This window comes from Chlorocebus sabaeus, chromosome 18 (assembly GCF_047675955.1).
Source record: "Chlorocebus sabaeus isolate Y175 chromosome 18, mChlSab1.0.hap1, whole genome shotgun sequence".
Taxonomy (NCBI): Eukaryota; Metazoa; Chordata; class Mammalia; order Primates; family Cercopithecidae; genus Chlorocebus; species Chlorocebus sabaeus.
In genome coordinates, this window is record NC_132921.1 from 40934677 (window position 1) to 40952876 (window position 18200).

General features: G+C 35.5%; 1 protein-coding gene across 2 annotated transcripts in view; it reads right to left on the reverse strand.

Moving 5' to 3' along the window:
• Positions 1–758: 758 nt before the first annotated feature.
• Positions 759–18200, reverse strand: part of PIK3C3 (phosphatidylinositol 3-kinase catalytic subunit type 3) — a 126153-nt gene continuing 108711 nt past the window's right edge. For both annotated transcript variants that reach the window (XM_007974179.3, XM_007974178.3), the window contains 3 exons: positions 16730–16820; positions 14012–14137; positions 759–1033 (listed from right to left, as the gene is read on the reverse strand). In XM_007974179.3, coding sequence (XP_007972370.2) covers positions 1019–1033; positions 14012–14137; positions 16730–16820 — 232 coding nt within the window. In that variant the 3' untranslated portion in view covers positions 759–1018. The remainder of the gene's footprint in view (positions 1034–14011; positions 14138–16729; positions 16821–18200) is intronic.

The window sequence follows — 18200 nt, forward strand, 5'->3', positions numbered from 1 at the left end:
AGATTAGTACTATATTGTTCATATCATTTGTATATTTGTATTTGTTCTTTTTCCCCAAAGTTCCAGCAAAAAAGCTAGAGGGATTAGATCTACTCTTAAAAAACAAAAACTTATTTTGCTTAACTCAGAAAGAATATATTACATTAACAGGTCTAGGTGAGCTATTTCAAAAAGCCTTTTGTTCCTCAATTCCTTTATACCATCAAAAAGTTTCTGAAATCTAAATTTGCATCAAAAAATTTTATTGTAGAAAGACAATTTACATTGCCTTACATGAATCTATAAAAATATCTTATGCTCAATACTAAAATTGGTGGTCAGACGACCTTTTGGCTAGTTATCTAAATAGCCACATTTTCATATTCTACTATACATACTTAAAAGCTAAAAGAACTATGAACGGTAGTTTACAAAAAATCAATTATGTATAAGAGAAAATGAATATCTTTTAAAAATATAAGCAATTCTTGAACTGCAAAAGAATGAGCCATAACATGTAAAACTTGAAGAAAACGTTTAAGTAGAACTTTAAACATGTAAATTAGGAAAAAACAACAAACAAAAGTGAGTGGGAGAAGAGAGGAAGGAAGGAACAAACAAAAAACTTAAACTGTGACAATCTAAATTCAGGTTACTGCTGCCCTGATATGAATATATAAGAGGAAAACATAATATTTAAACTCAAAAACTAAACTGTTTTGCTATTTCAACATATTACTTCCTCCAGAACTCTCATAACATGTAAATAAATAAGAATATTTCTCATTTCTTAATTTATTAACAATGTATACATTTGAAAAAATATATACAATATTTCACAACAAACCCTTCAGGACTATCTAAGCAATGACATCCAAGGAAGTAGAATTCAGGTACCATGTAATATCTGGAAAATATGATAACTTGACGATTAAGTTTTCTCTTCCTTGCTGGTTACTCTGAAGTCTCCAATATACATAGATTGCTCCTAACGTGGTTTTCTTATTGAGCCAAGCATCTTGATGCGTCAATCCCAGTTTCATTTTCTCCAGTACTACAAAAATTAAAAAGAAATAAACAGAAAATAATTTACTTAAATATTCACAAAGGTAAACAATAGTCTAGTTTTAAAAAAGACTACTAATAAAATAAAAAGTGTGTAAATTAGTCTGTTAAATGCTACCAAGAGGACTGCAATTTACTATACCGTATAGGACCTGAGGCTTCACTTAAAAATCAGTTTATATGAGAAAATAATTCAGGTAGAGGGTGTTTGCTGACTGTAAGCTCAAGATGAATGCAATTAACATGAGACAAGCAAAAGTCATCTCACCCAGCACTAGGAAGGCAAAAATTCCACTGAATTCTAAAGTGATTTAGATGAGTAATATTGTGAATGGTGTGCTTGGTTCTTGGTGCCACATTTTGAGAGAGGCTGTGAAAACCTGTAGCTTATTCCACAGAGTGCAACTACTTCATTCCAGAAATGGTCTGGAAATCAAATCAAAGGAAGTAGTCCTGAAAGAAGAAGAGAGGCCTAGTGAAGAGCTGTTTTGAGGCCAACACTATTAATGGTGTTCAATACTGAGATATGTCCAGTAGGAATAAAATCAATGACGATTTCTTTGTTTGGCTGAATATACACTGAGTCATCCATAACTCTTGCCCTTTTTGTTTGACACAAATATACTGGCATTCTCTTGGAGGAATTATGAATGCTGTTTACATGTAATAAAATTCTGTTTCTAAGACCTTCACTTCATTATTACTCAGAGAAAAAGTGAAGGCAAACAACCTTGCTGATAAGTGTGTCTGTGTGTGTCTGCACATGCATGTATACATGTACAAATGTGAAAAATGCTGAGATGCTGATGGTTTTTAATCTGATACATTTTAAAGTGGCACTCTAGAAAAAATACGGTAAGATTTATTTTCGTGTGAATAAAAACAATGTAATTTAGAATTTAAGAAGCAATTTAAATATTTTTACTAAAGGCAATTATCAGAGAAAATCAACTTCCTAAAGAAATGGTACTTGGCACTCATATAAAACCACGTTTATTTGGTGCCTACTATGTGCCAGGAAGTGTCTCAGATACTGTGGGAGATCTCAAATTAAGACAAAACGCCCGAGGACCAAATTAATATAGACAGAATCATACATACACACACACACACACACACACACACACACACACACTTACACACACTCAAAAGTTGGGCAAATAGGAGGGAACTCATTCCAAGCAAAGAGAAGAGGTGTATTGCCTGGAGGTAGCGGGGGTGAATCATCAGAGCTACAAAGAAGGTTATTTTCGAAGGTTTTTGAAGAAGAAAAGGTTTGAAAGTGCAGGTAAAAGCCAAACTGCAAAGGGTCTACACTGACATACGAGGGAGTCTAAATAACTTGGAAGTAATTTGGAAGCAATGAAAAACCGCATATGTACACATGCATGCGTCTATGTATGACAAAAACGTTGCTATAGAACCAAAGGTTTCTAATATACCAGCATACTTTGTTTTATTGTGCTTAGCTTTACCGCACTTCACAGATCCTTTTTTTTAAACAAATTGAAAGCCTGTGGCAACTCTGCTTGGACAAGTCTATCACAGCCATTTTTTTCCAACAGCTTGTGTTCACTTTGTGTCTCTATGTCATAGTTTGGTAATTCTCATAATATTTCAAAATTTTTTGTTCCTATTCCACCTGCTATGGTGCTCTGTGATCAGCAATCTTCATTATCACTCTTGTAAATGTTTTGGAGCACCACGAACAGTGTCTGCATAAGACGGCGAACTTCATTGATAAATATTACATGTGTTCTGACTACTCCACCAACTGGCCATTCCCCCATCTCTCTTCTTCTCTTTAACCTCCCTAATCCCTAAGACACAACAGTATGGAAATTATACCAGTTAAGAACCCTATCATGGCCTCTAGGTGATCAAGTGAAAGGGAAGAGTTGCATATCTCTGGCTTTATATTAAAAGCTAGAAATGAGTAAGCCTAGTGAAAAATGATTATCAAAAGCTCGGATAGGCCAAAAGTTAAGACTCTTGCATCAAAAAGCCAAGTTTTAAATGCAAAGTAATGTTCTTAAAGGAAATTAAAATGCTACTCCAGTGAATATACGAATAAGAGAGCAAAACAGCTTTATTACTGATATAGAGAAAGATTTTGTGGTCTAGATAGAAGCCCAGACCAGCTACAACATCCCCATAAGCCAAAGTCTAATGCAGAGCAAGGCCTTAACTGTCTTCAATTCTATAAAGGCTGAGAAAGATGAGGAGCCTGCAGAAGAGAAGTCTGAAGCTAGCAGAGGTTGGTTGATGAGGTTTAAAGAAAGAAGCTATCTCCGTAACATAGAAGTGCAAGGTAAAGCAGCCAGTGCTGATAAAGAAACTGCACACAAGTTATCTACCATTTAGCTAAGATCACTGATGAAGGTGACTAACAGGCTTTCAATGCAGATGAAACAGCCTTCTAATGAATAAGATGCCACATAGGACTTTCACGCTAAAGGAAGTCAGTGTCTGGCTTCAAAGCTTCAAAGGACAGGTTGACTTTCTTGGTATGGGCTAATGCAGCTGGTGACTTAGTTGATGTCAATGTTCATTTACCACTCTGAAAATCCTAGGGCCCCTAAGAATTATGCTAAATCTACTCTGCCTGTGATCTACAAATAAAACAGAAGCTTGGATGACATCATATTTGTTCATAATACGGTTTGCTGAAAATTTTAAGCCCACTGTTGAAGCCTACTGCTCAGAAAAAAAAGATTCCTTTCAAAATATTGTTCATTGACAATGTACCCAGTCATCCAAGAGCTCTGATGGAATATATAAAAAGATTAATGTTGCTTTAATGCCTGCTAATTCAACATCCATTCTACAGTCCATGGATCACGGAGTCACTCTACTTGCAAGTCCTATTATTTAAGAAATACGTTTTGTAAGGCTATAGTTGCCAGAGATAGTAATTCCTCTGGTAGATCTCAGCAAAACAAATTGAAAACCTACTGGAAAGGATTCACCATTCTAGATGCCATTGACAACATTTGAGATTCATAGGAGCAGGTGAAAATATCAACATCAATAGGAGTTTGAAACAAGTTGATTCCAGTCTTCATGGATGACTTTGAAGGGTTCAAGAGTTCAGTACAGGAAGTAATTGCAGATGTGGTGGAAACTACAAGATAACAAGAATTAGAAGTGGAGCCTGAATATGTGACTGAATTGCTGCAGTCTCATGATAAAACTTGAGCAGATGAGGAGTTGCTCCTTCTGGATAAGCAAAGTAGTTTCTTGAGATGGAAACAGTTCGTGGTGACGAGGCTTTGAACATTGTTGAAATGACAGCAAAGGATTTAGAATATTCCATAAATTAGTTGATAAAGCAACAGCAAGTTTTAAAAGGGTTGACTCCAATTCCGAAAAAAGTTCTACTCCGGGCAAAATGCTTTCAAACAGCATCACATGCTACAGAGAGATCTTTTGTGAAAGGAAGAATCAACTGATGTGGCAAACTTCACCGATTTACAACTACTCAACCTTTAGCAACCACCACCCTGATCAGTCAACAGCTAGCAACATCAAGGCAAGATCCTCCACCAGCAAAAAGATTACAACTCACTGAAAGCTCAGATGACTGTTAATCATTTTTTAGCAATATTTTTAAGATAGGCACATAGTTTTTACAGACATAATGCTACTGCATAGTATCATGTAAATATAACTTTTATATGCACTGGGAAAACAAAGAAGTCATTCATTGCAGTGGTCTGGACTTGAGCTCAAAAAATCTTTAAGGTATGCCTTTTTTCCCAAATACTTTGAAATGTTTGTGTCTTTAGGGAAAAATAAAAAATAAAAAACATAGAGCAGAGACAGTCCCAAAATATTCAACTACTGTACATTTGAAGAATTTTTATAAAAGGGTTTGACAGAACACAGAGGGAAAGAAAACAACAGTATAAAACTAACCTTACTAAAAGCAGTTAATGAAGCAAACATCAAGGTGAATCAAGGATTCACCCTATCAAGGATGACATTCAAGTGTTTAAAAATCTTCTTTGGAGAAGATAAGAAAATTAAATTTGTATGAACGAGAAATAAACTGAAGGCATTTGGGCTGAAAATTTATGGGGCATTCTGCTGACTCCGGCTATTACAATAATTAATCTTACAACTTGCAAACGTTTGTCATATAGCAAGTGCCTGTATTCTTTGTTTTTTAAATATCATCGGTTTTAATGGGTAGTTATGCAGCAATGCTGACTGCAGTGGAACAAGAGAGCACAGGTGGGTCAATGAAATTCAAGACTAGTTTTGGCCAATGTGCAAAATAAATGTTATCCCACAGTTATCCTATTTATCTTGGATTAACAGCTCCTGGCGACTCCTTTATATACCACACTTACTTGTCTGTTTGCACAGCTGACTTTTTCTTTCTTTGACGGGTAGGTGAAAGATTAAGAAAAGTTAAAAGATTAAAAATTTAAAAACTCACTACTCATAACAAAGGCTATTCATGTCTATAAATTAAGGCTTTGAGATATGTGTGTGTGTGTGTGTGTGTGTGTGTATGCAAGATAAAGCAGCCAGTGCTGATGGAGAAACTGCACATAGGTTATCTACAATCTAGCTAAGATCACTGATGAAGGTGACTACACTAGAGAACAGATTTTCAATGCAGATGAAACAGACTTCTGATGGAATAAGATGCCACAGAGGACAGAGAAGTCAAAGTCTGGCTTCAAAGGACAGGCTGACTTTCTTGGTAAGGGCTAATGCAGCTGGTGACTGGAAATAGACACTAGTTACTAAATATTTTATATATAAACATTTATATGAAAATACATATATATACAAATGCATGTTATGTATTTATATATAATTACTTATAAATATAGGACTAGATCTGGGACTCAAAATATTTTATTTTGAGTTTGAATCTGGGTTTTGTCATCTATTAACCTTAGTTTTCTCATCTGTAAAACACACCTTGTGGTGCACTTACTTCACAAGTGTGAGAATTAAGAGTTGATGCAGAGAAAGAACTTTACATAATTCCTGGCACATTTAAATGTTCTATACTTTGCTATTAATGATTTTTTTTCCTGTTGTTATTTCTGCCAAGAAAAATTCAAATAAATTAGATCCGGGACACAAAATAAAAAGAAACTGTGTGTGATATATTGGTGTTACATTATTTATTTAAGCCACTGGTAAGGGAATCATCTCATTCTGTAGAAAATTAATTACTAAATTAAAAATAATCTGTTTTAGATTAAAGCAATTTCTATTTGAGGCCAAAATCAATACTTTTTGTTTTGTTCACTGAAATATATAACACTGCTATTCTTCATTCCTAATTATAAAATGAGGTCCCTATAAATGGAAACTCAGAAATGATGATTTTTCTTTTCTTTTTAGGTCATAATTTTGCATCTATAAACTAGGATAAAACCTGGTGTTTCAAACAAATTTTAGTTATTATAAAATGAGTCACACTTGTTTAAAGCGGTAAAAGAAGAACTAAATATAAAGGGAGACTATATGAATAACATATACTGCGTGACATGAACTTTTTACCTTTGCACATGGTTATTTGAGTACTCAAGGCTACATGGCTTTCGCCCTCATGGGAAGTATGGGTAGGTACTTAAGTAAAACACAGTTTAAAACTAGAGAGCATTCATGTTCTCTAATCTGGCACGTAAGAGGGAACATGAAAGGGGAAAGAGCTTCAATTTGCAAAAAGGAATTCAGTGTTAGTGGCCAATTTGCATAAAAAGGGAAGTTCAAAAAGTACAAAGAGAGAATATGAGGCAAAAGTGAGTCACCAAAAGAAAAAAAAATGGAAAGTTAGTATGAATAAAGTAATGCTATAAAAACAAAACACACATATAAAAAGATCTGTACTTATATTTATAACATACGAGTGCTAGTAATGCTTTAAATCTGCAATAGTTTAGTCCTATTTTGTATCTACATACTTATGTATCGATGTCACAGCTAAATATTAAATGCCACTTAACATTTACAGCCGGAATAAATTCATGAATTAGGGTTTTATCAATATTTTTATTATTAAAGGCAACTATGTGTTTGTTAAAGGGCACTATATTCTCATTAAAGAATTAAGGTATAGTTTATTTTCTACTTATCTGTTCACCTGAAATCAAGACCCAAAATTATACTACAAGTCTGGGAGTCAGGACTTTAAATAAATTAAAGAAAAAAACATAAACAAAAATTCCTGTGTGTGATAGTTCTCCTTTTCCAAAAAGAGTATTAGCTATGTATGGTCCTAAAACAGAACTAGCTTTGCTAATGTATCATGTAAGATCAAATTTCAAACAAAGTTCATCAAATGAAAATACATTATGGTATATTTAAGACTAACAGGCTAGGGTTGTAAGTATATCTAAACATTTACTATTGTTCCATTTACTATTCAAAGGCTTAAAAATGAAAACAAAAACAAAATTCCACTGACCTACGAAACAGCGACCTTCAAGTACCTAAAAAATGGAAGTGTTAACACCAGTTTCTTAACTGTCACAGGTGCTGTGATTATACACATAAACCTAAGGTAAATGTTTTTATACATACTCTGAACACAGAAAATGCCTGTACTTTACCTAGAGAAATAAAAGGAGAAATGATCTTGAATGGTCTTAGTTCCCAATTCTGAAAACCAAGAGAGTCACTCACTGACCTAGAAAGTTGCTTTATTAAAGATGAAAGAGGACAGCAGATAAAGTGAAATCACTCTACACTGAGTTTAGGTGCTAAAGTCAACACAGAAAGGAAAAATAGGAATACAAATTAAAAAAAAAAAAAATTACTCAAGAAAAGCCCTCCAGGAGGCAGCATATTAGAGACCTGTATCTCTTAAAAGTCCAAAATCGGAAGCTTTTCCCTCATCAATGACACAAGAAAACCCTATTTCGTTGGTTAAGCAAATGGTTTGCACTTAGAAACTATGATACAGATACCAAGCACTCAGAATTGTCAATTTTGGGATCACATTCATCATAGTAAGATGCCATGTTACGCATGAGAGGCACTTGATATCTGAAACACTTTTGAGAGAGCCACTGTCACATTCCTTAGAGGACATGTATTCTTCAGGGGAAATTCAAGCAGAATAACCAAACCATATTCCTCCTTCCATTTTCTGTTTTGTTTTGTTTTGTTTTGAAATAGCCCCTAATATATATAGTTGAATTCCCTTGAACTAAAGGCAACTGGTGTCTAACTTAAGAATAAGTGACTATAGAATCAGGTGTCTCTCTGCCTAGATCTGTGCTTTTCCTTCTTGAACATCACAGGTGCTAAGTAAGGATTCCCTTTAAATGGACAGCAGTGCTATGTTCCTAGTATCTTGAGCAGGAACTTTTGAACCTTCTGAACCCAATCTATTCGTTATTATTATTATTTTTTTCCATCATCATGAAAAACAAAAACAAAAACCTCTGTCTCTAGTTAATCTGCCAAGATCTAATTAATTAGATATAGTATGCATTAACATTACTGGAAACCACACCCCTTCCTCAAGATTTTTACTATCAATAAATGAAAAGGAAGGATGACAGGGAAAAGCAGAAATAGGAAATGGACTGCAGTGTGAGAGATAACCATTGAAAGGCCTACTTGTGCAACTGTACATGACCCAAACTATATGACCTCTGTCTTTCCCATGTTTAACAAGACTCGAAAGCACAGTAAAGATCAAGGCCAGACATGGTGGCTCGCATGTGTAATCCCAGCACTCAAAAGGCCAAGACAGGAGGATTGGATTGCTTGAGGCCAGGAGTTTGAGACCAGCTTGGGCAACATAGTGGAACCTCATCTCCACAAAAAATACATTAAAAATTAGCTGGGTATGGTGAAGCATGCCTGTACTCCTACCTACTGGGGAGGCCGACGCAGGAGCATCACTCAAGTCCAGGAGGTCAAGGCTGCAGTGAACCATGACTGCACCACAGCACTCCAACGGGGGGGAGGGCAACAGAGCAAGATGCCAAAAAAGATCATTTTGGCATAAAGATGGGTTACAATGACGCAATTTCAAAGACAATGACCAAAATAAAAGTGATTTCCGGTGGAAAAATTTTATCACTAATGTGTGGGTGTTGCTAGGCAACAAATATTGCAGTGTTTAATCTCCACCCTTCCTAAGGAATTGCATGATGAAAGAAAACAAGCTTTTGTAGCGTTTAGATATAACAGTTGTGTCTAGTAATTCTTAGTCTTCTTTTTGAATGCTGTTTCTTTTATGTTGAAATACCTGCAATTCTTGTAAGCACGTATCAATCTACCCCCATTTTTTAAAAAGTTGGTTCTACTACCCATAATGATTAATGGGAATGTACTAAAATTACCATAAATCGATTAACAATATTGCATCACTATAATAGATGGCTACAAGTGACAAAAAAATAGATGCTAGTCATCTGAATTTGAATGCCTATATGATTTATTAGTATCAATACTTAGACAATATATGTAGACATGTGTTTCAAAGAGAAAATAAACTCCAGAGATTAAGAAACAACTATGCTTTTATAATTGTTATTTGAAAAGATTTGTATGAAGCTAAGACCTTATTTAGTATCCCATGTATGCTTCAGTGCCTAAATAAGTTCCAGTAAAATTAAACATCCATAGGTAACTCTTATTTTGGAGCACACATTATATATTTAAGGAAATCTAAGAAATATCACGAACATTTTCAAGTTCTGGTAAAAAAGAACTGAATCTGATAAGTTAGAACAACTAACAACTTTTTTTAAAAATTTTATTTATTTATGTATTTATTTTTTTGAGACAGAATCTCACTCTGTTGCCCAGGCTGGAGGGCAGTGGAGTGATCTTGGCTCACTGTAACCTCTGCCTCCCGGGTTCAAGTGATTCTCCTGCCTCAGCCTTCTGAGTAGCTGGGATTACAGGTGCCCACCACCACGTCTGGCTAATTTTTGTATTTTTAGTAGATACAGGGTTTCACCATGTTGGTCAGGCTGCTGCCAAACTCCTGATCTCATGTGATTCGCCTGCCTCGGCCTTGCAAAGTGCTGGGATTACAGGCATGAGCCACTGAGCCCGGCTGAAAACAACTTTTTATGTGGTTCAGTTTTCTCATCTATAAAATAGGGATAACACTAAAACATACTTGTATTATCACAGTAATGGTTATTTAATTAAAAATGGGGAAGCATTGGATGAAATACATTCCAATAAACGGTGAAGCTGTTATTGTCCCAAACACTATGTCAATTATTATGAAGTGGAGAGCTAAGAAATGATCTTTAAAAAGTTCATCTACATAGATATTCATGCTGCAATAAACCTCCACTTTTACAAATCTAAGAAGATGGTAATCCTTAGACTGTTAGAATAATTCGAATATTTGTTCTTAACTCTTATTTTCATGTGGTAATAACCTTGATTAACAAGGTTATCGACAATCTATCCTAGTCCAAAAGAGCCTGTAACAACCAAGGCTAAAGTAACGTTAATTACAGGATTTCTATATCGTATCTATTATTTCAATGAAGAACTAGAAAACAGGAACCTAGGAAACAGACTTAATATTTCTTCTCAAGAATTATAATAATCTGTTAAAGTGTATAAAATGATCCCTCCAATGTCTAATTTAAGAGCATGCCCAGTGCAATTTTACCAATTCGTTTTGCCATTCATATTATATTTTCTCTACAAATAGAAGAATAGGTACATACCAATAACTCAGAGTTCTCAGCAACTTTCACAATGTAACCATCCTTAAGATGGGGAGAGGGGAGAGGCAGATTTCATCTACTAAACCTTGCAGTAGTCAACATTAGCTTTGTAAAGCAATTAACCTTTGACATTACATTAAATTTATATCAAAAATGGATGTTTTAACCTCAATGTCAATCATTTTATAGGTGTGAAAACTGAGGCCCAGAGCCTTTGGTAAACCAAAGTCCTTCTATTAGCAGCTCCCCTAAATAATACCATGGTCCCCTAAAAACTACTACTTTATTATCAACCTCTTTTTCTCCTCCATCTTTCATAAAGATAATTAAGAAAAATAGTCCTTCTATTTTTGGATCCAGCTAGCAAAATGGGCATCTTATGCAAATTAACATTAGAATTTCAAAACTAGACCACTAAAATAAAGCATGCCACTAATTCATTTTACAGAACTTGAAGGCTCAACTTTAAGCTGGAGCACATTAGCAGAGTGGCAGTTAAATCTTCAAAGATGCTACACTTAATTCCTCTCTTTTCTGCATATGCAACCCTTTGTTCCCGTTAAGAGGCAGACTGTATCTTTTCTCTGTGTGAATCTGGGCTGCCCTTGGGACTTATTTTAAGAGGCCTGCCACTTCTGCCTTCATATCCTCTTGGGGAAATCAGTCACGCTGTAGAGCAGCAGTTTGGGCTGGAGTCTGAAATGATGAGAGAGGAAGTGGAGACAGATAGTCCATGTAGAGAACACCTAATGGCCAGACTTGTTGAGTGAAGCGAGTGGACCTCCAAGACAAACCCAACTACCAGTCGAATACAACTGAAGGAGTGAAGCCAGTTAACGTTACAGGAAGCAAAAAAACCTCATAGCTGGGCTCTAGCTAAGTTCCCGACTGAAGCATCCTAAGTAAGAAATAACAAACCATTATTGCTTTTTCAGCTGCTAAGTCTGGAGTTGCTTGTGTAGCTATAGATTGCTGAAATGAGTGTTAGCCAGCAGCACTAATTTAAAGTTTGGAGTTTTAGCTCCATTATATATTTTCCCAGGAAAATAAAGGAGAAAAACCAGAATCTGTAAGTATGGAATAAGGAAAACCCATGAAGGAGAGATATTTCTACACTTGTAGATAGAGACAGAGTTAAGATAAAATATAAATGACCAACTATGATGGGTAAATCCCCTGCTATAGAAATGCAAAGACACAGAAGTTAAGAGTTTCTGCAAGCATGTTGTAACCAGTTGAGCTTAAAAAAAGAAAAAAAATAAGGTGTACACACAGAGAGATGGGCCGTGGCCAGGAAAAGTTGCATTGACACTAACGTAGTATAGTGATGAGCAAGACATTGAAAAGATCTGGTTTAAAAAATACTAAACATGGGAGTCAAAAGATTTAGGTTTAAGTCTTGGTTTTCTCCCTTGTCAAGTAGTCATGATATCTCTCTGGCATTTTTTTCCCCTATAGCTCTAAAATATTCTGCTCTGCTATATGTAGAGTAAGATCCACCGTTAGCTAAGCTGGTTGACTTTGACAAGTCACATACTATTTGAATCACAATTTATCATCAACAAATGATTGGTTACAATTAATGACCCATGAAGCAGACCCTGAGGTGGCCCTTGTAATAAAAATATGATCAAGACTGGTATTCAGAGAAAAACACCTTTTTATTGAGCCAGAAAAAGAGTACAAGCTAACATCTAGAGGCAAGAATTCCTTTATGATCATTAAATATTTTTTAAGTATATAAGGCATTGTACTACAAGGTGAGTGACAGACAAAGCCCAGCCTTTAGGAAGTCTGTATCTGAGGAGTTATAAGGGAATCTAAATATCTATTTCCTTTTTTTTTTTTTTGAGACGAAGTCTCGTTCTGTTGCCCAGGCTGGAGTGCAGTGGCACAATCTCGGCTCACTGCAACCTCCGCCTCCTGGGTTCACGCCATTCTCCTGCCTCAGCCTCCCAGGCAGCTTGGACTACAGGCGCCCGCCACCACACCTGGCTAATTTTTTGTTTTTAGTAGAGACGGGGTTTCACCGTGTTAGCCAGGATGGTCTCGATCTCCTGATCTCATGAACCGCCCTCCTCAGCCTCCCAAAGTGCTGGGATTACAGGCGTGAGCCACCGTGCCCAGCCCTAGGAATCTAAATATCTATAATAACAAGCAAAACATCAGCCAACTTGGGAAAAGCGAGGGGTGGCAGGAAGGAAAAAAAGAAAGCAAAACATAAGTGCAAGTCATAATAAAGGTAGAAAATATATGGAAATTTAGAGAGAGATGAATCAAACAGCATTAAGAGCTCTTGGAGGACAGATTGGATTTTGGCATGTAGAAGTTTACAGAAGATACATTATTAAGAAGGGTGATTTCTGGGCTGAAGAAATGACAGCAGCAAAGTTGTCACTATGATGAAACAGAAAAAAATATTTAGAGAAAAAGAGTATTAGACAACAGCTTGGAAAGCAGAACAGAACACAATATTCTGGAAAGCCTCAAGTTGCCAGATATTGGACTTTGTTGTTAGACAGTGAGGAAACTGCAAATACCTAGGTATGACAAAGTTTTAAAAAAAATGGGTTAAAAAGGTTAAAGAAACAAACACGGCTTGGTGAGATACTGGTCAATGGCTGAGGAAAACTTCAAAGCAGATAAGCTCTGAGCTTGGAAGATTAGGCAAATCATTAAGTGAATGTGTAACACCAGGAAGGAGTTCACAGGAGAGAAGGTGAGGGCACAGAAGAAAAAAGCAGCCTCATTTTTCCATTTGCTAACCATTTTCATAGTCATTCTTATTATGTAATTCATAATTAAAATGAGTTTTAAATCTGAAGTTTACCATGAAGGGGTAATCCCTCATTTATCTGTGGATACTGCTAATAGTAAGTCTATGGATACACCTTTCTGGTGTGTGATGTGGATTGCTTTTCTTAGCTTCTAAACTTTCCCAGCACTTCATCATTCACCAAAACCCAACAAGTGTCCAAGTTTCAATTGCCAAGGCCTCTGCTGGATCCAAAATCATTCTCAAGAGGACGTATAATCACCACTGACTACAAAGAAAAAAATACCTAAGCTGGTGCTCCAAAAGTTAGTCATTACTAAGAAAAGCAGACGTTTTAGAATTAGTAACATGTGAAACACGATTCACTTCAGCTGGCTGGTGAAATGTCAAAAAGGCTTGACAGAAAAACAGAAAAGATGTCAACTGGCAGGAGAAATGTATGGCTCTCCAAGGACTCTGGGGCAGTACACAGAAGGCGAGAAAAATGCACTGCACTCAGAGAACTTACCTGGGCAAACTTGTGAATCTGTTCCACCACTGCAGCAAAAAGAGCATGGACACTCTCATCGATCAGACTCTGCATGTAATGCACAGCCTCTTCATCCGACAGGTCTAAACGGAATTTATCCTGAACCTATAAGATAACACTCTTAGTCTTTACAATGAAGAAAAATAGGGCACATTTTGAACAGACAGAATCAAACTGATACAGACATTATAAAGTAACATGAGCTATTCCTATGGCAAATAAATGACCTATAACTTATCAGAATGCTGAATGCAATTCTCTGGAGTGTACAAGTTTGCTGTTTTTGTTATATGCTCTGCATATCACCTCGTTCTTGTTGGCTATAAACAGTTTTTAAGAAAAGAAAAAAGAAAAGAAGAAATTTTTCTTAGGGTCCTACATTTTAAAAACAGATAAACTGCTCTTATAATTAAAGGTGTGCCTTATTTTTTTTTTTTAATCTAAAATCTAGAGTGACTATATATGATTTAACATGTGGCATATTTATTAATAATCCACTTTATCCCTGTTATTCCTTGTGAAATGGATGAAGCAAGGTGAGATTATATTAATATTCTCCCATACCTTCAGTGGCTACATAAGAACAGGAACAATGTCAATCACTGACAAAATAAACTAAATGTGATTTTCTAAGGTTTCCTTTCCTTTTGAATGTCCCTATATCCCAGCACAAAACTGTGTCAATAGGTCTATAATTTCCAAAGATAAAAGAAATTTTTTACTCCTATTTAAAGCTACAGTTGATTTTCAGTAGCATTAAGTATTAGAAAAATTAGTATCTATATTTACGTGTGTATATTTTATATATACATAAAAGTCAATGTTACTGAAGAACTACTTTGTGCAAAACGCCATGCCAAGTATCATACATGCAACATTTTATCTGACTGATGACAAACATACAGTAGATAGTATCTCATCAATAAGATGCAGAAATTGAGGCACAGAGAATTCATGAAGCCAGCTCAGGGACCCTTAACTGGTACATGCTTCCAGACAATCCCACGCCACCACACAACCATTACACACTACTCCTTTCTCTTGTAAATAACCCACATATACTTCTCAAAGACAGGCTAGGATAAAGTGGGGTTTCCAAGTGGACAAAGTGTGGCCCACAATTTAGGGTTTCAAGTATAAGGTTTCACTACTAGAAAGCTACAAAGAAGAAAGGACAGTGTAACAACCCATAGCCCCAGCTCAGTGCCCTTGTCTCTTCATGGTACTGGAGGTATACCAGGTGATCTGAGAGTGCTTGAGCCTCAAGACAGGGGGAGGTAAAAGAGAGGTAAATGTAAAAAGTGAAGACAAGAACAATTTGGTAGAGGAACATCTAAGGCTGTATCTTCAATGAACTAGCTCTCTCATTTCCTGGATCCCAGATAATAACAAACATAGTCCTTGAGTTTGATCTTTTGATTTCCTTCACTTCTACTTACAGAGAGAATATCTGACAATTTTGGAACTATTTTTAAGGACATAAAAAATCTACAGAGTAGGAGAATCAAAATAAATTTTAGCCAAATTTATCAAAGCTTACATACTTACCTAAGTGCCTGCATTACAAAGAGAAGGTATGCACTTGGCATAAAAATATAATGTTATTTACCAAATATGAAAATATTCGCTTTTATACCAAAAGGTTAACTGTATATAAATAGTTATTTGGTATCAGATTTACTGACTTATGTTAAGCTGTCCTCTAGGTTCTTAAGATTCTTAACACATACACTAATTAATTGTAATACTTAAGGCTATTGTAAATCAACCACAACTTTATAAACTAAAAAAAACCATTCCCCATCTTTGGAAACTACAGACCTATTCAGGTAGCCCTTTGCAAGGATATAGGGAAATTCTATAGGAATGGAGATATATGAGAAGATCTAGTTTAGTTTATTTTGCCAGTGATTGACATCACTCCTGTTCTTCCACATTCCTGTTCCACACATCATTACTTTAAAGGTGTGGAAGTAAATTAAATAATTTCCATTGATTTATCTTTAAGTTCACTGACTTCTAATGCCATAAAATCCAATTTGCTGTTAAGCCTACACAATTAATATTTCATTTTAGCTAGTGTACTTTCAGTTCCATAATTTTCATTTTGTTCTTTCTTGCTAGTTTTAATGTCTCTATTGATAGTCCTATCTGTTCGTAATTATGCATTTATTTTCCCTTAGGTGTATGGATATTTATAACAGCTGCTTTAAAGTCCTCTTCTGTGGTCATGGGTCATCTGAGGGTGTTTCTACAGATTGTTTTATTTTTTCATTGGCTTAGTGTCACATTTTCTGTTAATTCACACATCTAGTTATATATATATATAAAAAGAGATAATAGACATTCCAAATGATATATTAGAGAGACTATGAATTCCGTTGTGTTCTTGTGAAGATTCATTGTGGCTGGGAATTAACTTGGCTAAATTCAGTTTTAAAATAAATCCTCCCTATGATGGACAATAGCTGAAAACTCTGCTCAGTTCTTTAAGCTTTGGGCTGCTGCTTCCTCCTCCCTGTGACTGCAGAGCTGGAGTAGCAAGCTGTCTCTCCAGATATGGGAACCTATTCATGTAACTGGGGGCATGAACAAATAAGGGGATAAAACTGGCTGCAGAGACTTGGAATTTGTTGTATTCTGGAATATGGAAAAATTATACAGAAGAGCTCTTCATTTATGTTACTTAAAAATTACCTTTTTCACAGTTTTATCTGGTTCAAGTGCAATATCTGGAATGTTTGCATCAACCATCAAGGAAAACAAGTTCAAAATCAGATTAGAATACCTAAAGAAGAGCAGAAAAGGAAAAAAAAAAAAAAAAAAAAAAAAAAAAGCAACAATTAAGAATTCTGCATTTCTTTCTCATATTAAGAAATTTCTAGAAGTAGTGGTACTTGGATTTTTACAGTGATTACTATTATTCTAGCAGGAAATTCATCAGTTGGTATCAATGAAATGCAAGCCTTGACAAATATTTTATTTTGGGGTCTTTATATAACACCATTTCTAAATCCTATACCATGGGGCAGACCTTTGGAGTAATCATCCAGTAATGACATTCTTTTCATTTTTTAGTAAGAATATATATTTTTAGAAGGGATCTGAGGAAGATCTACTTTATGTCTAATTCACATTTTGTAACAATTAAGATCTATCTGCTTTTGCTAGATGAAGGTAACAATCTGCTACTTTAAGATGACCTCAGTGTGTCATGGCTAAATGAATGAAAAGGAAATAATATCATCCCATGCATCACTTGTATCTTCCAGATATACCAATCATCATTTCAGGAACTACAGTGACTGACCTGGATAAAAATAATTCTAGAAGAAAAAATTGCTAGTACTCTGCTGCACTAAAAATGGGCAAGATCCCTAAATAAATATCATCAGAGCATGCTGGCCTCCAACAGCAACTAACAGTTTCTCTTCACCAATCCTCAAACTCTTCCTCTTCCTCCAAAGAAAACAATGTTACTCTTCTGAATGGTCATTTCCAGAGGCGGGGCCTTGTGGGGGAAGGTTTAAATAAATCTCCACTGGGACCTCTCCACTTTGGCTCTTGGTGGCCCCTCCTTAGCACTGACAAAAAGAGATTCAGGTTTGATCTTCAGGATGGATGTAAGGAAAGCGTTGGTTTTCAGCAATGAAGGTTTTAGCTGTTTCAGTAAAAACGTCAACCAAGTGCCTTGCATTGTCTTCTCTAGGGGATGGGGGCAGAATTTGGATGATGTAGGATCTTTATCCCAGCTACGTACCTATCTATAATGATAATAATAATAAAATACAAACTGTTAAAAACTGTTTAATACTTATTCTGTAATGATAATGGAACTTGTATAGAAAAATGACTATCCATATGAGTTTCAAGTTATCTATTTTATCTTCATTTCTGAATTTTATATTCCTCATAAAAATCAAGAGGAACTATAATGAAAAACTTCTACCTTGATGTAGTCTAATCAAATCACACCCTAACCCAAACTCTTAGGAAAAAAAAGTTATAATAGCTAAACAGCTTTAACCTAGCTTTAAGTTATTAATTTATTTGTGGGAATTGATAAATGCATACCACAGATGTTATTCCATTCCTACTCATATAATCATTTTATTCATTCAGTCAACAAATATTTACTTAGTACTCACTATATCCACTGTTGTGGGCA